At 50.8% G+C, this 24,466-nt stretch overlaps 1 protein-coding gene across 5 annotated transcripts in view; it reads right to left on the bottom strand.

Moving 5' to 3' along the window:
• WHRN (whirlin) overlaps window positions 1-23,046 on the bottom strand; it is a 65,889-nt gene extending 42,843 nt beyond the window's left edge. For all 5 annotated transcript variants that reach the window (XM_036329797.1, XM_036329796.1, XM_036329795.1 and 2 more), the window contains exon 1: window positions 21,642-23,046. In XM_036329797.1, the coding sequence (XP_036185690.1) occupies window positions 21,642-22,259 (618 nt within the window). In that variant the 5' untranslated portion in view covers window positions 22,260-23,046. The remainder of the gene's footprint in view (window positions 1-21,641) is intronic.
• Between the last annotated feature and the right edge of the window lie 1,420 nt (window positions 23,047-24,466).

Consider the following 24,466-nt stretch of genomic DNA (forward strand, 5'->3'; position numbering starts at 1 on the left):
TACTCCCCGGGAGAGGGAGAAGGAGAGGGAAAATTCTGCTTTTACCGAAGGATTTCTGAGGAGATGAGCAGGGGAAGATCTACAGTGGTCTTTTATCATTCCCCGGGCTCCTGTACAGACTGCTGGGAAAATAAAAACCTGTTAAAGTTTGAGATGCAGGATGGAGGAAGTGGGAGACCAAGTGGGCTTCTGCTGGAGCAAAGAGGGAGGCGGGTCTCAGGGCACATGGAGCCTCAGCAGAAACCTCCGAGGCCATCGAGCCTCCGCACAGTCTTCCTGCCCCTCCTCCCTGCCCACTGCTCCCTCCTCCGTGAGGGCACTGCTGGCTGCTCAGTGCAGTTCCCACTGGCCTACCTCTTCTCTGCTTCTTTCCTGGGTAGAGTCTGAGCCTCATCATTCATTCGATGAGCGCTGACGGAGGGCCTACTGTGTGCCAGGCTGGGAGAGAACAAAGTGGGCAGATGCTCATGGCATTTAATGCCTGGTGAGAGACAAGGCTTCCCCTGGTGCTCACAGTAGGTGCTCATAAAAGCCTGGTTGGCCTGATGGGGTGAGAAAGTACATATATGATCCCAAAAGTAACCCCAACATCCACAGGCATCACCCCGCAGCTACGCGTTTGATCTGGAAGGCTGCGCTAGAATTAGAGGCATGTAGGTGGAGAGAACACAGGTGATTCCGGCGTAACTGGATGGAATGGCTTCTGTCACCTGTTAGTATAGAGTCCTAGTGCCAGCCACCCCCCTCTCTCAAAGCAGCACACGTGAAAGGAGGACAACACCCACTTCTCGGGGTCGTGTGGTTAAACAAGACCATGTGGGAGAGGTCCAGAGGCTGTGCACACAGTAGGAGCTCAGCAAGAGGCACAGCCCACTCCCCTCTCTTCCCTGGCATGTCTGCATTGGAAGAGAAACTGGGTGTAGAAAAGCTTTGTCTAAGGCAGCGGTTCTCAACCTGTGGGTTGTGACCCCTTTGGGGGTCGAACGGCCCTTTCACAGGGGTCGCCTAAGACCATCGGAAAACACATATATAATTACATATTGGTTTTGTGATTAATCACTATGCTTTCATTATGTTCAATTTGTAACAATGAAAACATATCCTGCATATCAGATATTTACATGACGATTCATAACAGTAGCAAAATTACAGTTATGAAGTAGCAACGAAAATAACTTTATGGTTGGGGGTCACAACATGAGGAACTGTATTAAAGGGTCGCGGCATTAGGAAGGTTGAGAACCACTGGTCTAAGGAGTTAAAAGAAGGTGGGGGAGAGAATGAAGCCAACTCGTAGAGCATGATTTGTATTCTGTATTGCTGGCAGTAGTGGAATTCTCTTGGTCAGTTTTATAAATAGGCAGGCAATGACCTTGAGAACGAGAGGAGGTTAATGCCTCTGATGAGAATGCCACGGGCAGCTGGCGCCAGAGAGGGCCTGGGAGGTCACCGCGGCTCCCACAAGCTGCCCACCCCTGGTAGTTTATGGACCCTGGAAACCCGAAATGAGAAGGACAGAGAGGGTACAGCGAGGACAGGCACGGTCCTGAGCCAGTCCCTTCCCCTCTGCACCTCAAGCCTATGGGACCCGAAAATGTGATGGTCACTCCAACTTCGACCATTCAGGAACCTCTGCTCTTAGCTGTGGATGGGTAAGTGTGGGCTTCCAGTGGGTCTTGAAGAGCAAGAATATCAACATCCATCACCACTGTCATTATTTTTCTGGTGAAACTGAAGAAAATGAGGCTCCTGGGACAGGCTCTGAGAGCCCTGCGGAAGGGCTCCACTCCCTCTAAAAGGTGGGTGTCATGCGAAGAGATCGGGATGGTCTAAGAAATGGGTCTATCCTTCTTATTCCCCTCTTGTCTCCAGGTGTACAAACAACCGCTGCTTATTTTAAAGGTGGCACCGAACGAAGGAGCTAATTCCCAAAAAGAGCTGGCCGGCCAATGCATTCTCCCCAGATCACGCCCCTCCCCCCACCCCCCGCCTTCTGCACCCACCCATGGCCCCTTCGTCCCTGAGGCTCAGGCCATCTGGGCATCGTGCAGTTCTCACTCACCGCCAGGGGCACCACGCCATTCGTGTCTCAGGAGGACGAGCGGCTTCTCTCACCAGGGCGAGCTGGGCAGCCAGCAGCCTCAGGCAGCAGGGCACCCAGAAGGAACTCTGGCTAAGACACAGCGACGCCGCAGGCATGCCCCGTGGCGCCACTGGCTCGTGGGGTGACCTACGGCCACAGCCTCCTCTCGCTGGGACTCAGTTTTGTCAACCGGCCCTGAGCAGGCTGGACTCACCAAATGCTGAGGTCCTGCCCCAAGTTCAACCCCACTATCTTCCGGTTCATGGCTGCACTTAGAAGGAAAGGCAGTCTAGACCTGCATGGTGGTCATGGGTCATGGTAGCAAAGAGATCAGGGGCACGTGAAGGGACAGACTCCAGGCCTGCGGGCTGCACCTGGGGGACATGTCAGGGTTCCCCGTTTAAGGAGTGAGCCCTCAGACCGTGGCGCCTGGGTGGCTATAGGGTCTTTCAACCAGATCTTGAATCCAGGGGCTCTGGGCTCCATTACCAGGGCCTCGGGCTACTGTGGCCAGCGCCAGCAACAACGTCAGACCATTTTACACGTGGGAAACTGAGGCCCAGAGAAACCAGGGCTAAACCAGAAGGGCGGATGGAGCACGTCAAGTGTGGCAGGAAGCACACCCCAACGCAGCACCACGTCAGCAGTGGAGGCCCCTGTAGGGACCGGAGGCTGGGGAGACGCCCCTGCAATGGGACTATGCTGAGGGCCCTGCCTTTGTTGGCAGCTGCCTACGGCTGGTGAACCACCCGCCTCACAGCTCCGCCGTGCAGGCTGGTGACTCTCGGTCACCCGTGCCCTCTCCCGCTGCGGCAACCTGCGGAACCAGCCAGGCCCCTAACCCACGGCCTGTTAGCAGGGCCCCCTCCCGCAAGCTGCCCACCTTTCGGTTTCTCCTCTGTAAGGCGAAGGCCATAATGCCACTCTCTCTTTAGCAGAGGCGCCCTGCTAGCACAGGGCCTCTCACTTGAGAAGTCGATGAGCTGTGGCTAAAAAGAGAAAACGTAAGCTTTGGAGAATCCACGGCAGGCAGAGGGTCACCAGAGCGCCGTGCTCTCGGGCCTTTTATCATGTGTTTGGTGGTGAAACTCGACCTAGGGACTTGCGGGCATCCCCCTAAATCCAAGCAAAGACATCTCCGTCTGACCCGGCAGATGGCACGGCTAAGACACTCCCCGTCACCAAATGACTATTCAGGCAGCGTCTTATGATTGCGGAATGTAAATTATATGCGTATGTCTTCAAACTTAACAACTTGCTACTTGGATTAATGCTCTCAGGAGGGAAATGTGCCTCCCTCGGCTCTTCAGAGCTAACTCTGAAACCCCCAAATCACAGACCAGGCTGACATGACTCTGCTTAGCAGAGGCCTGAGAAACAGCTGGAGAGGGCCATGGTGTAAGGGGACCAGAGGGTATGTGTTAACACACGGATGTGCATATGTCCAAGAAACATGCACCCGGGGCAAGCACACAGAGGAGCACAGGTTGCGAGGTTACCCGACTATCATCCTGCAGGACATGTGCAAAAAAGTGCCCTCGAAAGGCCTTGAGGGCACTCATGGTGAGTCAGCAGGCTCATTTCAGGGCACAGACCTTGCTCGAGGAGCCAGTTCTTCTCTTCTTGGAAACAGAGATGCTCCCCCTCAGGATGGGGAGCTGCTCTGAAATCCAGGTTAGTGACGGGGAAGAGAGGCCAGAATGGCACACGCCCACCCTTCCCGACCCCACCTTGCCTCGCTGGGGCCTTGGGTCCAGACACCCGGGGCCTCGGCCCTGGCTCTGCTGTTTGCTGGCAGTGTGACGCAGAACAGATTACCCAACCTCTCTCTGCCTGTCTCTGCAGTTAAAATGCAAAAGCCAAGATGATGATAGCCATCTAGGTGTCACACCATCCATCGGTGAATCGCCTTTTTCTTTTCCAGCTAAAAAATGCATTTTGAGGCTCTTTCCTCACCAGTTCAATGACGTTTAAGCGCATTTCTTTCTGTATTACATCACAACCCCTGGCAGACATGGAGCACCACGGAATTCTCACTCCCCGATTGCTGGGCACCATTTAGGTTGTTTCTCACTGTTGTTGTTGTTTTTTTGCCAGCACAAACAATGCTATGATAACATACTATTACCCGCATCTCGGATCACGTGTGTATCTAATTCTCTATATCAGCAACTTTCAGCCTTTTTCATCTCATGGCACACATAAACCAATTACTAAAATTGTGCAGCACACCAAAAAATACACACTTTTGCCAATCTGACAAAAAAAAATAGGTGTGATTTTGATTCATTCACACTGGACAGCTATTGTGTTGGGTAGTGTCATTTTTTTCATTGACTATCTAAGGAAAAAGAGGTCAGTGCGCCTGACTAAACAGTCAGGTGTTGCATGTTTTAAAAATTCTTGCGGCACACGGGTTGAAAATCGCTGCCCTCGATTAGAGAAAGGTGGGATTCCTGAGGCGGTGAACAGTGTGTGCTTTTTCACATGCAACCAGGTCTCTCCCTGTCGTAGTTCCTACAACCACCTGCAGGGGGCAGCACTGTGCCACCTGGGCCTATAGAAGGTCTTAATTCCCCTATCTATAGAGGCTGTGGATAGGACTGAATGGGGGCTTTCCAATCATCTCTTCCCAAAGCAGAGTCCCTCTGGTGCAGGCATCCACCCTCCCTCCTGCCTCCTTCCACAAGCTCCAAAAATATCCCAGTTTAGGCAAATCTTGGCTCTATCTTCTGACTTTATCTGGGAACTAAAGTACTGCAAAGCAGCAAAATGTAAAGGTGTCTTAGGGTGAGGACCCGCTGAGTGTTTTTCAGTGGAAGAGAAGCTCACTAGAAAGCCGTTCAAACGAAGTTCCATCTCTTCCCAGCTATGAGACTTTAGACAAGTTACTTACTAAGTGGCCTGTGCTTCAGCTCTCCCGCCTGTTAAACAGTGCTACTGATGTCTATCCTGATGGAGTTGTATGCAGATGAAATAAGGAGGCCTGATTCAATAATGTACACAAAGCACCTTATGCTGGGCTTGGCACATGGTAGCTGCCCAGTAAGTGGTGGCTAATGTTACTGGTAATAGCAACATAGCAGTGACGAGCACGTGGTTTATTCTTCCCATTGCACAGGGAAGGACAGAGATTGTAGGTGTGAAGTGTTTATGTGAGGTCACAGAGAGGATGATCAGTGGCAGGGCTTGGATTTGAATCTTAGACTCTCCAAATCTGTGCCTTTCTCATCACACTACTGTCCATATCTATGGGATATCTATAATAACAAAAGTGTAATATGCTCATTACACCAGACGTCCTTCCGGGCGACCTTCCGGACAAAGCCGGAGCTGTGAGGGAAGCCCAGGTCCCAGGTGCCTGCTGGCGGCCGAAGGGAAGCCCGGGTCTCGGGTACTGGAGGGAAGCCGGTGCCGGCAGCCGGGGGAAAGAAGGCCTACTCTTGCACAAATTTCGTGCATCGGGCCTCTTGTGCATATATATCCTTTAGCTAATCCCTTCATCAGCCTCATTTTGAGGGAAGGCAGAAAACTGGTGATGTGGACTCTGGCCCAGTGGTATATTTTAATGTCATGAGGAAGTAAAGCCCTAATTAGCCCTCTGTCTTCAGGGCTCCTTCCCTCTGCACAGATAACACATTTTTATCTGTTAATAACCTTTTAGAGCAGCGGTTCTCAACCTGTGTGTAGCGACTCCTTTGGGAGTCGAACGACCCTTTCACAGGGGTCGCCTAAGACCATAGGAAAACACATATATAATTACATATTGTTTTTGTGATTAATCACTATGCTTTCATTATGTTCAATTTGTAACAATGAAAATACATCCTGCATATCAGATATTTACATGACGATTCATAACAGTAGCAAAATTACAGTTATGAAGTAGCAACGAAAATAATTTTATGGTTGGGGGTCACCACAACATGAGGAACTGTGTTAAAGGGTCGTGGCATTAGGAAGGTTGAGAACCATTGTTTTAGAGGGACCACGAACTGCAACAGCTTCCCAGCCTCCAAAATCAGTCTCTGCCGGGCAGCCAGAGAGTCCTTCTGAAATGCAGGTGTCCTTCCCTGCCCCAAAGTATGCCACTGCTTCTGATGTAAAATGCAAACTCCTCACAGTGCATCTCAAGCCCACACAGCTCATCCTACTGCCTGGCCAGCCTCATCTCTGGCCCCTGTCCCCGGCTTTCGTACAGTATCAAGTGTTCTAAGCTACTTGCACGTGCTGCTCCCTACCCCTGAAAGAACACATCTCAACATACTTATACAAGTGATTATTTTTATTTACATCTTTCCCAATAGAGAAGGCAAGGCATTTTTCTGATTTTGTTACAGGGGTATAAATAAATATGAAAGATAGGAGGTCATGGGTGATTCCACATAAAATGAGAGACAATGAAGAAGTGAAATTGAAATAGACTTCCTCCTGAAATTCACTGCCTTCCACTGAATGCCAATGAGGAATTTTACCTCTCCTAAAGTACCAATGGGTTCTCTAGTAGAATCTAATCATGTACTGATTTCCCTTTTTGCCTTGGTTGCTAGGAAGCTCACAGTTCCATTTAAATATGAATCAGTTGTACATAAAATAACAATAGGTAAATAGAATCTGTAGAGTTTAAAGAGGGTGTTAAATCACACCAGTCACAAGGGAGATGCCGGGAGCTGGTCCATGCTTGCTGTTTCAAGGGACCTGGCATATATGGCATACTGTTCTTAATATGTTTGCTCACCTTCTTGGCACTATGTGTTTTAACCAAGGTCTCTGAGAAAGGTTGTTTCCCCGGGTAGGGATTTTCCCCTGAAGTTAGGGAGGGAATAAAACCTCTTAACTAGTGCCAGGTGGGTAATTAATCACTTTATCTATGAACAATCATGCTTAAGCTACATAATCTTTACTCCCTGGAATGGAGATAAGAAACGCCCTAACCTTTGTAATAGAGATTGATAGGATTGAATCAACTGGTATAAATACAGATGTAATAAGACAGCAAGACACAGAACTTAGAATACAGAGCTTAGAACACAGAACAGAAGAAGACAGAACCAGGAGAGACAGAATCTACACAGAACGTTCTCTAGAGACAGAAGAACTTCGCTGGAGAGAACATGGCAAAAGATCCTGGACTGAACCTGACTACAGAAATTGGCAAGAGAACCTGACTAGAACCTGGTGACTGAACCTGGCTGGAGAACCTGGACAGAACCTGGCTGGAGAACCTAGCGAGGGAACATGGCTACAGAACCTGGCTGGAGAACCTGGAGAACCTAGCAAGAAAACATGGACACAGAACCTGGCTGGAGATCCTAAGCAGAACTTGGCTGGAGATCCTGGCTAGAGATCCTGGCTAGGCTGCTGATGAACTGAATGCTGCCTCCATGTCATTCCTTCTTCGCCGACTCCATCCACACCTTTGGGGACCCCTGGACCTGCTGGGGTTGGACCCCGGCAGGGAGATGCTCAATCAAACAATTACCAAGTGGAGGAATGAATGCTGAAGTGCATCTCATGGATTAGACGCCTTGCACAAGGAGTTGGAGGCAGATACTTTTCACAGACGCTTGGGCAACAACTCTGCGTTCTCATTCTACCTCTCACCCTCCACTCCCCAGAAATCCTTTTGCTGCTGCTAACTTTGGTCTAAGAACACGTGTCATTTACAAACATTCCCTTAAACGAAAGTCCACAACTTGTTAGTCTCTATTCTTCTGGAATGCTGTCCCATGCGGTAAGAACTCAATGTATACCGAAGTACAGCTCTCTGTGGACACCTCACCTCTGTGAGCTGCTGCCCCCAGAGAGTACCAACTGGACTGCAGAGCAGCCGTGTGAGCCCATCCAAGACCCTATGCAGTTCCACAGAGGGTCATGAAACAACACAACAGCCTATGTATAAAGCAAAGATGAACGGAAGCAGGCGATGAAACCAGGGAGGAAATGTGAATGCACAGGGATGAGGCCGGAGGAGGTGGCAGAAAAATGACAACCTGTTAGGAAGGCGGGAATAGCAGTATCTTCTTTTCCCCCTTTCAGTTTTCGTTAATGCCGTTGAAATTTGCCTTTAATGTGGGCCTTACAAAGCAGATTTTTTAAATAAAGCAACTGTTCATTCCCTCCACTCTTTCCTCTATGAGTTTGACCTTCTCCAGAGGCTCAGCGTGAAGATGCAGGAGGAAACGTTTGCTCACGCTGGCAACGCCAGGATCCCAGAGGCGGGAACAGGGACCTGACATTTCAAGCCCCTGCTCTCCAGCATCTCTGCTCCTAAATGTCTTCGTGAGTCAAGGCTGTGCTAAAAGGAAAAACACGAAGGATCGAAGAGAGGAAAAAATGTTGTCCTTGGGGATAACGCCAAGAGAAATTTGCAAGATCGTGACAGAGTGACCATCCTTTGGCAAAGCTACTCACAAAATGAGGACAGAGCAAATTCCAGAAAGATATTGATCCCTTTTTAATGCAATTCTTCAATTACCCACTAAGCTTGGCTTTCAGTCTCTTGTAATTTAAGTAAGTTCTTTTACAAATGTTCTTTTCAATTTCGTCTCTTTTACCTTTTCTTTCTTTCTTTGGGGAAAAACTAACACGATCCTAGGAGTCATAAATATAATGGTTCAAGGTGAGCCTGGGTGGGTTGCGATGGAGTGTTTTGTCGCTAGAATCAATGTCTACAGCGCAACCATCCATCAGGAAAATCCGTTCATATCAATACCATTTTCTCGGCCCATGAGTGGCTACACGGATGGGGTGTTTCTCCTCACTGACTCTACATTCCTGTCCCTCATCAATTCCTGTACATTCTCAGTTAACAAGAAGATAACTCACCCTCAGACTGAAGAATCCAAATTCAAGGTAGATGACTCAACCATCTTTTTTTTTTTAATCTTCACCCGAGGATATTTTTCCCATTGATTTTTAGAGAGAGTAGGAAGGAGGGAGGAGAGAGAGAGAGAGAGGGAAACATTGCCGTGAAAGAGACATCCATGTGAGAGAGACACGTTGATTGGTTGCCTCCTGCATGTGCCCAGTCAGGGCTGGGGAACCTGTAACCCAGGTATGTGCCCTTGACTGGGAATCGAATCTGTGACCCTTTTATCCATGGGCTGATGCTCTAACCACTGAGCAACCGGCCAGGGCAAACCAACCATCTCTTAAAAGACTGATAGATTTGATGACATGGAAATGAAAAGCTCTTATGATTAAATGGGTGTAGGACATCAATAACTTATATACCTGCCCAGCCAGCGTGGCTCAGTGGATTGAGCATTGTGCCAGGTTACCAAGAGGTTGCTGGTTCTAATCCCAGTTAGTGCATATGCCCGGGTTGCAGGACTGATCCCCAGTAGGGGGAGTGCAGGAGGCAGCCGACTGACGTTTCTATCTTCTCTCCCTCTGCTCTCCTCTCTCTAAAAAATCAATAAAGACATATTTTTTAAATGTTATATACCAAAAATAAATGAATATGTTATAGATATTATATTATTGTACATGTTATAATGATGTATACAATATGTGTTATATATGCTATAGATTTTCTACATTATATGCACGTATATACAGCTATACAAACAAACATGCTCAGGAGCCCTACTTTCCTATTTAAATTATGCAAATTAAAATAGGATACTTTTTTGTCTATCAGATTGGCAAAAATGGAAAAGAAATATAATATCCAGTGTTGCCAAGGCTGGGAAAAATGAGGCATCTCATCCACTGCTGATGCTGGTAGGAGGGACTGTAAAAACAACAACTCTTCCCCAAGAGCAATTTGGCACAGTTACCAAAGCCGTAAAAACCCGTCTATCCCCTGAGCCAACGCCACTGTAGAAAGACAGCCCAAGGAATGATTAGAGATGGGCTTAAAGATTTATGTGCGAGGATGTTTAAAGCAGCAACATGGATCATGCCAAAAACAACAAACAGCTCAGGAAGACGAAATTAGTTAAAGAAACAGTGTACCTCTTTGCAATGACATGCTACGCAATCACTGAAAGTCATGGTCTAGAAGCATTTAAGGTGGGAAAATAGCCGTGATGTGCTGTTTGGTGAGAGAAGCAGGCTCCGTATCTATGTTCCGAATGGCCGAGAAAATTCCCAGTGCAAGTTTACACGCATAGGGACACAGGGGACTTAAAAGACAAGAGTCAAATTGTCCAACCATGATTATTTCTGGGTGGAGATTATAGATGATTTTAGTTTTTCATCCTTTGTGTTTTTCTGGGATTTCTAAGTTTTCTAACTTGAACTCATATATCTTAGTCATTAAAACACACACACACACACACACACACACACACACACACACTTTATTTTAAAAGTCCAGGCTGACTCCTCTACTCTTCGTGGTTCCTAAGAACCAGAAAAAAATGGCTTTTTACTTGTCCAGTCTGTGATGGGTTGACAACCACCAGCCTTTTACACGAGGCCCAGGAGACCCTGTTCTCATCCTGTCGCCCCAGCAGACAGTGTGGACAGATTTAGAGACTCCACCAGTCAATGGCATGACTGCATAAGTACGGGCCTACCCTAATGGGGTGGAGTTGAGGTTACAGTTCTCTATTTAGCGAATTTCCACAGACAACATACAAAATCAACTCCTGACAAAGGCCAGGACATGAGAGAGATAAGAGAGGAAAAAGGAAAAAAGGCAAAGCGTGCCCAGTGCCACCTTTGCACCCAAAGTCTAGTCAATAAAATGCATGGGGGGGGAGGGGGTGGCCATGGCCCAGGCTGTCTGGGTTCCTAGTGGCTCTTGTCATCAAAAGGCTGTAAAACCATTTCCATAAGGAAAAAAATCAAGGAACACACGTGCATCTACTGAACCCTGGCTCTGGCCAGCACCGTGCAGGCTGCACACCCAGCTCCTCGGTGAGAAGCAGCTGAGAGCAGGGGCCAGGAGCACACGCTCCGGAGGCAGGAAGGCCTGGTTCCCATCTGATCCTGCCACCTCCCACCTGTGTGCTGCTGGCTGTCCCCGCCCCTTCCCCGTGCCCAGCTTCCTCTTTCTCTCCCTGGGGCTGTGGTGAAGACTCGGTGGGCAGAGCTTCGGGTAGCCCACGATGACCCTCCCTGGTGGCACCCAGATTTCTTAGTGTGCTCAGCGTCATAGTTAGGAAGCTTGTTCAAGGTGCCACAGGGGCCAAGTGGCAGAGCAAAGCTTCGAACCCAGCGTGTCTGGCTCCAGGGCCCAGGTTCTAGCATCGTGGGGTGTCACCTCTCTTGGTGTTGGGGTGATGGGCACAATCCCTCGAGTCAACAAAACCTCCACCACTTCCCATTTTTGTGACAACAGGCAAGTGACAAACTCTGCAATTTTGCAAAATGAAGCGGTAAAAGTGGTGCCTACCTCAAACCTGGTAGGGCTGTGGCGAGGTTTAGATGAGTGAGTTTATACACAGGGAGTACTGAAAACAGTGTCTGCCTCGTTGTAAGCCAACAGCAAGGTTATCATCATCCAAGAAGCAACCCAAGAAAAGACAAAGACATATATTCCCGTGTCAAGACGGGGGGGAAGCCGGCTGAGGGGGAACAGAGAAGGCTCCCAGCTGCCCCCTTCTTTGGGTTGGAGGGAAGGTCTGCTGGGAGGATGCACGGGGGCTGTAGGCATCCACAGGTGGAGCGAAATAAAGCGTTGTCTCAGAGGAGGGTGTGCTGCTTGCCTGGCCAAGTGTGGCCCCCAGCTCCAGTGCAAGGCCCTGGGTAGGCCATGGCTTGATCGGACACAAATTTAGGAAGTTAGCCCTGCCTCCAGGATGCTGAATGCGCTGGTGGGCAGATGAGCGAGATGGGAGACAGAGAGGCAAGAGGAGGGTCTGTAGTTCACAGTGGCGAAGGGGGAGAACAGGGAAGTGTGGTCTGAGATGTGCTGGGGAGGGTCAAGCCTGGAGGGTCTGACCTCACCACATCCCCAGCAAGGGACCGTGGAGAAGAGGAGTAGGTCAAGGTTACTAACTTGGGAAATGTCCACGGCTGGAAGTCAAGAGGAGAGGTGCCATCAGGGGGTCAGCCATGCGCCAGGACTTCCAGTGCAAATAGAGGTTCCTAATACTGGACAGAGTTGAAAAAAAGAATGAAAAAAAAATAAAGATACCAAATGGAGGCCCAGATCCTGTTCAGCGACAACATGGCTAGGAGATGGGTGGAGATACAGACACTTGGGGTGAGAACGAATTTGAGGGCCATCTGAGCATCCTGACCTTCCCAGCAGAGGATTGGAGGGACCCTTGCAAGTGGGAGAGGGTTCCGGAGAGTTGGGAGAAATCTGGGAACAGTCTGGGGACCCCTGAGAAGAAAGAGGAGGGAGGCAAGAGGAGGGAGATGGAGAAACGGGTAAAGGTCACTTTGGGTCCAGACACAACAAAGGACACCACCCCCTCCCTCGGGGCCAGGAGGATAGAAATGCAGAAGATAAGCCCCCTCCCCAGGCACTTGGGAGGGTAATTTCTGAAAGCTGGACCACTTTTCTTCTCTTTATGAGAAACCTCTTCACGAACCCTCGCACACCATTTCAGATGTGGTCCAAATAAATTACAGGGCTTTTTAAAGTGCCGATGCCCATGCTGTCAAATCACCACTTCCACCTGCATTAATTGCTTTGATGGGTCTGGAAACAGCCTCCCCGCTCCCTCCTTGTCAGGGCCCCTGGGAAGCCCATCAGGGAAGGACGCTGGAAACAAGGCTGGGGATGCAGCGGATCCAGGACAGGGCTGTCACACACTGACCTCTGGGCCATGCCTCTGCCCTGCCTCCCACATTTTTAAGGGCGGTCGGGACACACAATTCCATCCTGCCACTGGGCTGGACGGCTGCTGTGAAATGAAAATGCGGAGACTAAAATCAGGATAGGAGACATTTTTAAAGAAACTCTGTCTACATGGGAATATTAACTACATTTAGTAAATGACTCTGCAGTTCAAACCTCTGCCAGTCCCAGTATTTTTTCCCTCCAATAGCACTCTTTCTTTTTTCATCTAAGCCGACACAACAGAAGAGTTTCAAAGCCAAGCGAATGCAGTCGATAACGTTTTTCATTACAATGCCTGCAGTGGGACCTCCGTGGCCACAGTTTTACAGCGTTGGATGTGCAATGGCGACAAGGACCATTTGTGAGGACCACAAGGCAGGCTCGAGGATGGAGAGTCTGAGTCGCAGAGAGGCAAAGGGAGCTGCCCAAGGTCACAGCCAAGTACACTCCCAGATGAACCCAGGTCCATCTCCAAAAGCCATCTCTAGCCTCTTGGGTGCAGACCTCCGTTCCCTTGATCTTCCGATATATCAGCATTGGAAGAAACGCATGCCCCAGAAACAGCTAAGGGTGAGGACGGGGTGGGTCAGCGTCTCTGGTCAAGGCAAAGTGGATACCTGGGGAAGGGGGAGCGAGCGATGCTAAGGGAAGGCAGTGCCTCCCAGGCCTCGGTGTGGTTAAGACTTGCCTGGGGTCTTGTGACCTTTCAGTTAAGCTGCCCTGGTGAACCACTACTTCTAAGGCCCCAAGACCCAGGCCTTTGATGTCACGTCACTATGTTCCTCCCCTGTAGCCCACAGCCTCACATCTAGAGACTTGTCTATGGAGGCCGAAACATTTGCTTTGCATTCAAAGTGGGGAGGATGCTGATATTAGGAAAACGCAGGTGGAGCGGCAACATAGCTACAAAACTGGCTCCCAGCCGAAGCAAAGCCACAGCCAATTCAGCAGACGGAACACACATTCTCAAAGGGGGAAGGAAGTAAGGGGGGCTGGGGCTGAAAAGAAGGGGGGAAAAGCCCATTTATGCATTCTCGGTAGAGAATAAAGCAGCTTTTAAACACACGAGTGCTTAGCAGGGCCTTGGCCTTCCCCTGAAACGCTGTGGTTTCTTGAAACCTGAACAGTGTTGTTGTTGCATAAAAGCAAAAAGCCAGAAGATATACCTCACCCAAAACTGGCTCATTGATTGCTTCAGAATGCATAAATGATTCTATTTTGGAATCACAGGCACAGTCAGGCTCATAAACAACCCACTTCTGGAAATGTGGTTTTGATATTAAGAGCAAAGTGACACATGAAATAACCAAAAGGGGCCCCGTAGGGAGGAGTTGGGCTGCAGAGGGTGAAAAAAGCTGTTGCCCACCAGGACACAGACCACATTTTTTTTTAAAGGCCTTTCTCTAAAACACAGCTGATCCTTGAACAATGCGGGGGTTAGGGGCAGTGATGCCCGTGCAGTAGCTTAGGTTGGCCCTCTGTATACTCGGATTCCCAGCCACCGGTTGATCCTAGAACAATGCGAGTTTGAACTGTGTGGGTCAATTGGGGGGGAAAAAAAATCCATGTATAACTGGACCTGCTCCGTTCAAACCAGATTGTTCAAGGGTCAACTGTACAGCAGAGTTACTTAAGTTTTTACACCTATGATCACACGGATGATCACAGCCATCCCGGGAAGGAGGCAGCTGGGAGGCGGCTGTGCCCATTTCACAGCTCCAGAGACTGAGTTCAGAGATTCGTGTGAGGTGCCCACAGCCACACAGCCAGCTTCATGGTAAAGCATCTACTAGATCCTATGTCTTCCTCGATTTTCCTACCCAGCACCTGCTATGCTGCACCACACGGACTTCCTTCAGATGGCACACTCAGGGACCACTGAACTCACCAGCCCTGCATTGGGAGCAAGGTCATGCCATTCATTCGGCCAATATTTATTTAGTTATTAGAGCACCGACTATGTGCCAGGCACAGCAGAGGTACTCGGTGTGTCACTGAGCAATGCAGACCGGATTCTGTTCTTGGAGCTTACTCGTGGCGGGGAAGGCAGACGATAAACAGAGCGAACCGAAGCGTGCTAGACAAGGGCATTGAAGGAAACTGAAGCAGGATGGGGGGTGCGGGGTGGTGTGGGGTGGTAGTGAGGGGTGCTGCTTTGAAGAGGGAGGCAGGGCTGTGGAGGTATGCAGATATCATAACACTTAAACACTAGATGACCTGTGGCCATGAGAAGGTCCATGAGCCCCCCCCCCACCTCACCCCACCCCCCACCCCAGCCCCCGCATGGCTCCCTGAGGACAGGGGCCTGTACCGTCCACCTCTGACTTCCAGCCTCAGGCCTGGCTGTGCTAAGTGCTGCCCAGAGCTGAACGGACAAAGGGTTCTGCACGTCGATGAGTTGGGCTAACACATGCCTCCGTTCCCTTGATGGGGGGGCATCAGACTCCCCACTTAGTAAAACAAAGCCTTTGGGTGGTTCTTAAAAGGCCCTGGTATGCCAGGCACTAGCAGTGATGCCGGCCTGCTTCCTGCAGGGGGGGTCATTGTCTCCAGGAGGCTGGCTACAGAGCCCTGGGGCTGGTGCCCTCAGGAGGTGAGGCAGAAGGGCCACCTACTTCCTAGCCCCAGCGGGGAACCTCCTTGAGCACAACCTCCTCGACCTCCTCGCCTCCCCGCCTCTTCTGGGAGGGAGAAAGCAGCTGGCCCATAGTAGACACGCACTGATGTCAGCCTCCCCCCGGCCCAGGAGCGTGGCAGTAAAGCAAAGTTTGAAAATGAGTGCACTGGCCTCAAGATGCCACGTCCTGCAGCTGGCACCAGGGGGGCACGGGGAAACAAATGGAGTGTCTGACTCCTGCTCCTTGCACCCTTTCCACCTGCTGTGCTATAAACGAACCTTCTGAGGCACAGGAATCTAAATGCAGCCCCAACCCTGCAGGGCACTTAGAAGTCTGTGAGGGCTCCGGGTTAATACCAGCTTCTTGCTGCGGGGAGGGGGGGGGGGGCGGGGGAAGGGGCGGTAAGAAAAGGATCAGTTTGAAATATTTGCATTTCAGTCTCCAGCTACCTCCAGCCATTAAAGGCTATTGCTTCTCATGAGAGTGTCTGGTCCCTGCCGGCACCGAGGAGTGGACTCCCAGGTCATCAAAGAGCCTTACAGGAAAGCCAGCTGGAGTGTCATCCCCTGAGGACGCCTGCTTCAGTGCAAAGCCCTCCGCGTGTCGGAGGGGGGGACTGTGACTCGGAGGAGATGCGCATGTGCTGTAAGCACAAACAGGCGTGTGAAGGGATGCATGCACTTGACAGGTGCGTACAGGCTGTGTGCTATCTGGCTGAAGGCAGGCGGAGGTGGGAAGCAACAATACACAAAACCCAATTGGTCGGGGGTTAAAGGATCACACTTAGCTTTGCAGCTCCATCCACATGACAACGCCACGGCAGGTAATAAACAACGCGGGGTTTGTGGGAAGAAGGGGTGGGGGTGGTGACGGAAAAACCAGAAGCTGGAGCCGGAGTGATTCTCTCTTTCATGCCCATCTTAACGTCAGGAGGCAGGGATCTTCTACTATAAGAATATCAGTCCTTCATAAATAAAGGCATTCTCCCGCACCCTGCAAAGACGCTTCTTTGACTTGAACAGTAAATAACCAATTAAAAGGATTTTTGTACGACACAGGCACCAGCGTTTTCTAAAACCTTGAGGATCAGAGCTTGAGCCAAACAGACAAGACCAAATTAATGGACCCTCTCCATGTACCGTGTCACCCTCTGGACCCAGCACCCAACATCTCTTCAAGAAAGGGTTTTATTAATAGGGAGCTTTCAACCTGTCACTGCTGGCAGGACCCACAGGACCCAAGACAGAGTGCGGAGCCGGAGGAAAAGTCCTCGCATACCCATGAGCCTATCAGCCCGGCTTCCCAGCCGGAATGCAGGAATGACACCAGGGGAGAAGCGCGTTTCAGACACAAAGTTGGAAGTGGCTAATAATGTCTAATAGCTTCAGCTAGCCGTGTGCAATGGGGAAATGACAAATGTGTCATTTAGAACATGCTGGGCCACACACACAATGACATATTAATACAGACAGATTCTTCCCGGGTTACTGTGCAAAAGAAGGGAGGGTGTGATGATAATTCTAATTAAGCGCAAGGGCCGGCCACTGTTTTGAACTTCTGGAACGTTTCAAATTCTAATGTGCTCCCTGGATGCTCCCGGAGGGGACGCAGAGACTGTAATGAAGCCGTTTAATTTTTATCCAGATGAAGCGCACACAGATGCACACCCATCCCAGCAGCACCTGGGTTTCCTCCCTCCCCGCTTTCCGCTCCCTGCTACCTGCAGAATCAAGGACTCAGAAAGCAAGTGGGTAAGTGAATCTGATGTTGAGTGCCTCCAGGGCGGAGCGCTAATCCTGCTGCATGCATAATCCTATTATCATTTTTCCCTTTAATCTGGAATGGCATCAGGGTTGGTGCTCTTGGGTCAGGGACCGCAGTCAAGTTCTCCTCAGTACAGTGTGTAACCCATCAATTTCCTGATATAGTAGGAGGCTACACAGTGCCAAGATTCTCATCTTCCAATCCTTCGCCAACTCTCTTTACTCTGCCTTAAATGAAAGCAATCCCAAAAACATCGCAACGGACATTCTAAATGCCTTGTGTGCAGCACTTATGGAGCAAATCACCGACTGTCTGAGCTGGCAGGGACCTCGGTTGGCCTCTGGCCCACCCAACCCTAGGACACAGAGTGGGCCAGTGACTGGCCCAAGGTCACGCAGCAAGTGTGCTGCAGAGTCCGATGCATCATCCCTGGTCCGCGGACTCCTTGGCCAATTTGTCAAGGGTTTTTGGCTGAAGACCTTTGAAAGGTCTCCTTTTTTATTGTTATTAGCTTGGCTCCTGTTCATTCGAGATAGATTTTTCAAAATCCAAACGTTTCAACATAATTGCAAATAGTAACTGGCTTGCCTTATCTACACCTGTCACAGCTGATGTAGCAAACAGGCTTCAGGAGACGGATGGGAGCCCCACCGGACACGGGATGACAATGGAGGCTTGACTTGTCAGAGAGAGAAGTGGAAAACCCTGCAAATGTTCAGACTCCTCTGCTCCCGGGGAGGAGGTGAGCCTCTCTGACTCATAAACTCTTAAGCAACCTGACTCCTAAAATTCAATTTCCTTTTTATTACACATACACGATTCATCTCTGCTTTGGGAAGCTCAGAGGATCTTTCCCCGCCTCTTTCTACCAGCAGAAGAAAAACAAAGACTTTAAGATGGAAAACACATCTCCTTAATCGCTAAAACATGGGAACAACCTGTCTATGGACAGATGAATGGAGAAAGTAACTGTGGCATAGATAGATAGATAGATAGATAGATAGATAGATAGATAGATAGATAATTATTCAGCCATAAAGAGGAAGGCCACTCTGTCATTGGTGACAACATGGATGAACCTGGAGGACATGAGGCTAAGTTAAATAAGCCAGAGAGAGAAAGACAAATACTGTGTGACCTCACGTATATGTGGAATCTAAAAAAGTCAAACTCATGGAAGGAGAGATGGGGGCCAGGGGGTGGGGGAAATGGGGAGATGTTGGACAAAGGTACAAACTTTCAGTTATAAGGTGAATAAGTTCTAATGCACAGGCTCATGCCAATAGTTAACAATTCTATTATTGTATACTTGGAAATCTGCTAAGAGTGGACATCCTAAGTGTTCTTAGCACAAAAACAAAATAACTATGTAAGGTGATGGATATGTAAATGAGCTTGATTATGGTAACCACTTTACAATGTATAGGTATATCAAATCATCACATTGTACACCTTAAATATGTACAGTTTTTATTTTTCTGTTATACCCAATAAAGCTGAAGGAAAAGCGAAATAAACAAACAAGCAGTCAGCCCTCCGTGTCCTCAGATACGAAATTCAAAGAAAACAGACTCATAGAAAGGTTACCAGAAGGGAAGGGGTGCAGAGTGGATGAAAAAAGTGAGGGGGACTATAGTCAATAATATTGTAATAAGTTTGCTAGATGATTACTAGGATTGGTGGGGTGATCACATTGTAAGGTATAAAACTGTCGAATCACTATATTGTACACCTGAAACTAGTATAACTAATATAATATTGCATACCAGCTATACTCAAATAAAAATATTTCTTTAAAGACCCACTAAGGGACTTGAGCATCCTCAGATTTCGATATCTGTGGGAGATCCTAGAACCAATCCCCCATGGACACAGGACGACGACTATAAGTAAATAAAATAAAATTGAAGAAAAAAAAGAAAACACATCATATGCTAAATGTGATGTGGTGTCTTGGAGCATAAAAAAGATATAAGCAGAAAATGCAGTGACATTTGAGTGAAGTCTGAAGTCCGGTGAGTAGGAATGTGCCTTCACCACAAACTCTGACCTGGTGCCCTCCTGCGCAGCAGCTGACACAGGGGCTGGGAGTGGAAATCCTGGTTAAGGCCAGTCTGTACCTCCTAGGAAGCCAGGCCTCTTTGGGCTTCCTGTTAGGGGGCTGAATACCCTTCATGTTGTGGAAATGTGTCAACAGCTCCGGGTATTCTTCTAAACGGTCCCTGAAACTGCCTGCCCATCCTGCAACCCCAGGTGGAGGCGCTCCGGGAGGCCCCGAGACAGGTTCCGCCTCCTCTGGTTTAAATTCCACCCACGGAAAGGCTGTCCCCCTTTCTCCCTGGAGTTAAGGTGACACAAAGCAGCACCCGTTTTGCCTGTTGCTTCTGGAGGGTCCAAGTGGGTACATTCCAGGCAGGTGATGAGTCTGCACTGGCAGGAAGGGGGGCACTCCTGAGACAGGAGCTCGTTCTGCCTTAGCGGGCGCCTCCCGGGAAAAGTGACAGGGACGGAGCTCCCACAGGCTCCCACCCAAGGACAGTTCTGCTCCGACCAACCTCTCCCTCTGGCGACAGTTAGTTCTGGGGCTTCAGAAACTATGTGGAGAGTTTAGGTTTCACTCTGGAAGCAAGAAGAGTAGGTACACGAGCTAAGGCCTGCTGCTGCTGTGAGTCCGAGGAACAGCACCTTGGTGTACAGCTCAGGGAGGCTCAGACAGACGGTGCAGAGCGTAATCGGTGAAATGCAGGAGGGCCGGGCTGAAACTCTCAGCCAAGCAGCTCAGCCTTACAGGCATGGCCGAGCCTGGGGAAGAATTACAGGGAGAGTCTGTGTTTGTAATGTCCAGGTTACCTGAGGCCTTCCCGAAGTCTATCACCTCCGGATGATTAAGTTACGCGGGTCTTTCTTTAATTGCCACTAAAACTGAATCCACTCCTATAAATGCCCATCTGGGCCAAGTATCTTTCAAGTATCGATTTATCATCTGGGAGCTCCAGATCGTTTAGGGCCAAAGGCTAATGGGTTATTTCTTTATAAATAGATGGAATGTCAGCTAAAGGGAAAAGATGAATGTGGGGGGAGGCGACTGAGGGGAGGATAGGTGCGTGGAAATCCACAAGGAGCTTCGTCTACTGCACCCACACACCCCAAAACACAAACTGATCAGCCTTTTGCCAGACGCAGCAAATAAGTTTCCAGATCCTCAGGGCCTCCCTGAGGGGGCAGAGGGATTGGGAAGCAAATAAGGGAAGGCCAAGATCAGCGATGAGATGGTCATGTCCCAGGTGAACAGTCAGTCACTGAACAGCACACAAGCAACCTCCCTGAACCTCTGCTGCTGAAGCGTTTCCCAGCAGCCAGCAGGCCCTCGGCTGGAGTTCAAAACACCTGCGCTGAGGAGGCCCAGAGGCAGGGGCGAGGGGCAGGGTGGTGAGAAGCTGGGTCACAGGCCCGCCCTAACCCCTAGGAAGCACTGTCCTTGCAGAGGCAGAGAGTGTCACTGTTGCTTTTCTCCAAAACTCTTCACTTCTTGCACACAAAGTTGTGTGTGTGTGTGTGTGTGTGTGTGTGTGTGTGTGTGTGTGTATGACTGCAAGGCATCCTTGAATTCACAGAAGACCAACACTATCCATCTCCTACTCCAACTGGTTTTCAAAAGCCCTGGAAAGGAGGTTAGCAAACACACACACATTCCTTTAAACGGCATGGTTAAATCCCTACCCGTAGGAGCTTGTGGTCCTAAGGTTATATTTCTCAATTAGCAAAAAGTACAATCACTCTCAAGAGAGCGGGGGATATGTCTTTGACATTCAGGCAGGGGCCTCATTTCCAACAAGGTCAGGGACTCTTATCTGGTCCTGATGCCCCCTTTCCCACGTGGAGAACTAGAGGCTCTGAGGGGACAAATGACTTGGCCCCGAATACACATCCTGGTCCACAAAGGGCAGGGTGAGGCCAGAGCTCTTCAGATCCCCAGAACAGCCTCCTGGGGCCACTTGGGGCGTTATAACAACACTTTCTTTGGGGGGCAAAAGCCTACATAATAATGAGAATACCAGCAGAAGCAGATGACACCCACTGATTACTGACTATATGCCAGTGGAGACCATATCTTTTAATGCTCCTAAGAATCCCCAACTCTTTCCACTTTGTGATCATACATTTACCCAAATATTTGATAAGGTCTGTCTCCCACTCATAAGCCTTTATGCCTAAGGGAAGGCAGGGTCCAGATCGGCTTTGCTCATCACTATATCCCAGTGCCAGGCATGTATTTGCTCAATAAACTAGATGTTCCTGTTTTAAAGAACTATTTTTAAGAAAAATGAAGCCCAGAAAGGTCAAGCGAGTTGCCTAAGGACACACAGCAGGGAGCTACTGCCACTAAGAGTAGCTGCCCCTGAACTCATCCCCCAAACCAGAACCCTACCTTGACGGCCTCAGCGTGGGTCACCCGGGACAGGGATTTGTCGTTGACTCGCAGAATCTGGTCCCCGACTTTCAGTCCTTCCTTCTCAGCCAGGGAGCCTGGCTCCACCAGCGACACGTAGATGCCCACGCCATGCTCCGAGCCCCCGCGGATGCTGAAGCCCAAGCCTTCATGGGCCTTGGCGCGCCTCAGGCTCACCAGGCGCACCTCCCCTGGCCCCGCGCCGTCGGGGCCGCCCCACGCGGGTTGCCGGTAGGGGGCGGTGGCGGGCAGGTAGAGGCCCTCGGCGGTGTACTGGTCGAAGAGCAGCTGGTCGGAGCGCGGGATGACCAGCCGCAGCATGGGCAGCAGGCGCCGCTTGACCGGGCTGTCCAGCAGCACGCGCAGGGTGCTCACCAGGTCGAAGACGTTGCGGCGCGCGTGGTAGGCGTTCAGGCAGTGCGTGAACTGCTCCCGCTCCGCCTCGCTCAGCAGCGCGGTCAGCGCCTGGTGCAGCTGGCGCACGTTCCCGGACAGCAGTCGGAGCCCCGCGTGCCCCCCGCCGCCCGCCCGGGCCGCCGAGCCCAGCGAGCCGGTGGAGGACGAGCTCACCGACAGGCCGTCCAGCTGCGCGTTCATCTCCCCGCCGAGGGCCGGGCGGACTCGGGGCGCGTGGTGGGGCAGCGGCTGCCCTCGCCGGCGCCGGGGCGACAGCGGGATCCCGGGGAGCACGGAGGTCGCGGCTGGCGTCTGGGTTTGGGGGCGGGGTGGGGGGCCCCCCCCGAGGACGACGACTGGAGTCCGGGCTTGGGGGTGCGGGAGCAGTGTCTGAATCCTAGGGGGGGGATCGAGAAGACCTCTGCTTAGAGTCCCAGGCGCGCGAAGACGGAGGGGGTCGCGAAACTGGAGTCCGCGGGTGCAGAGACGGCGGCGGGTGTCCGGGCAAGGCAGGCGCGGCGACGGGATCCCGGGTGGCACGGGTTGGCGGCGGGAGCGGGAGGTCGCGGAGACTGCGGCTGGAGTCCGGGGGGACGCAGAGAGAGCAGTTACATTCTGCAGGGCACAGAGATGGCTGGAGTGGGGGGCGCGGCAAAGCTGACCGCCCCGTCACACCAGGCCCGGGGCTCCCCCAGCCAGGCCGCCCGTTCCTCTCGGGCTGGGGGACCCCAAAATCATAAGTTGGGATGGAGGTGCTCTAGTCCCAGAGCCCCCCGAACCGCAGCCGGTGGAGCCGCGCGGGCGTCCGGCACGGGAAGCGGGGCATGTCCGGGGCAGCCCCGGGATGCGGCCGCCCGGGGACCCCCGCGCCCCTGCACCGCCCGGGCACAGACGGAGCCGCGCGGCCGCGAGCCCGGACTTTGGGAACTGTTGAGCCGCCGGGGCCGATCTTCCAGCGAGTTCCGACGCCGTCGCCGTCGCCTGCCCAGCCTTGGCCCCGCCCCCTGGCCCCTCCTCTCCCCCCGCCCTCTCCCCGCGGGCTTTTCAGGAAATGACGTCCCACCTCGCGCCTGGCGGTTGCCTGGAAACGGGGTGAAACAGTCCGGCCCCAGGGAAGAAAGGGGTGAAAGTGGGGGGTGGGGGTGGGGGTGGGGGTGGGTAGGGGTGGGCGGAGCTCCCCGGGCGCTGTGAGCCCCCTCCAATTTTCCAGAGGGAGTGAAGAGTGAACCTCAAAACCGCTCTTCCGCGATGGAAGCATGTGCATTAGGGTCGCTTTGGAGCAATTAGCCAAATAGCTAATTCACAATTGTGGCGGAAAATCGCCAACTTTTTGCCTCTCAAATACCAAATGCTTCAGGCTCAGTTTTCTACCTTAAAACGTTGCGCTCCCCTCTTGCACACACTGACATACAAGTTCAAGTGTTTATGTGGACGGTAGTTGGAACCTACTACGTTCAAAAGATAGCTACAAGCACATGCTGGTGCCTGTGGGAGCCAACTCCTCTGCAAGGGTGGGTCAGACTGGACCCCTGCCCAGCTCCAGTAGGCAAGAAAGCCGCTTTCAGAAATACAAAGTGTGCACAACACACACACGCGCGCGCACCCGCATACACAAATGCATGCGTACAAAACTGATGAAATCTGAATAAGGTGGGCGGATTGTATCAATGTCAATGTTCAGGCTGTGAGCTTGTCAGCACTGGGTGAAAGGAAACGGAATGTCGATGTATTATTTCTTTCAACTGCATGTAAATCTACAATCATCTCAAAAAATTTAAATATATATGAAATGGATTGCAGAAAAGTACTCTGTGCTTTCCCATCCCAAGACAAAATATGTGGCATATAGCTTGTCACCTCCCATCCCACTCCCCTAAGTACAATCCAGGTGAAAGCCTGTGCTTTTACTCAAAGGTAACTTCCTAAGGAGCCAGTAGCTCCCCTACCTCCCCCCCTCTCCCCCCCCCACACACACCTCTCACACATCTCCTCCAACCTGAATTGCCTCTCCTAAGCTATTTTCCAATGGAAAGCTATATTTTTCCTAGAAATATTATGGAATTCCCATTGCAGAGTCATCTGACTTCTATGTGGGGGAGGGAAAGATGGCGTGTCACTGGAAAAAATGGGTTTGAGCTGAACCCAGAAGGATGCAGCATTCATTCTTTCACTCATTCATTTACTCTCCAACATTTTCCAAGCGTCAAGATTCTGTGCTGGATCATGTGCTGGGTGCTGAAGACCCCAATTAAAAAGATGTAATCTCTGACCTCAAGGAGGTCACAGTCTAGCAGGGGAGAGAGGCCCATATATGATAAGTATTATAATGCCCGAGAGATCCCAGGTTTAGGGGAGGAGAAAATGGTAAGGACGTTATCAATCAAAGAGATGGAATCACTTAGTTTTAT

Source organism: Myotis myotis, unplaced genomic scaffold, assembly GCF_014108235.1.
Source record: "Myotis myotis isolate mMyoMyo1 unplaced genomic scaffold, mMyoMyo1.p scaffold_m19_p_12, whole genome shotgun sequence".
Classification (NCBI taxonomy): Eukaryota; Metazoa; Chordata; class Mammalia; order Chiroptera; family Vespertilionidae; genus Myotis; species Myotis myotis.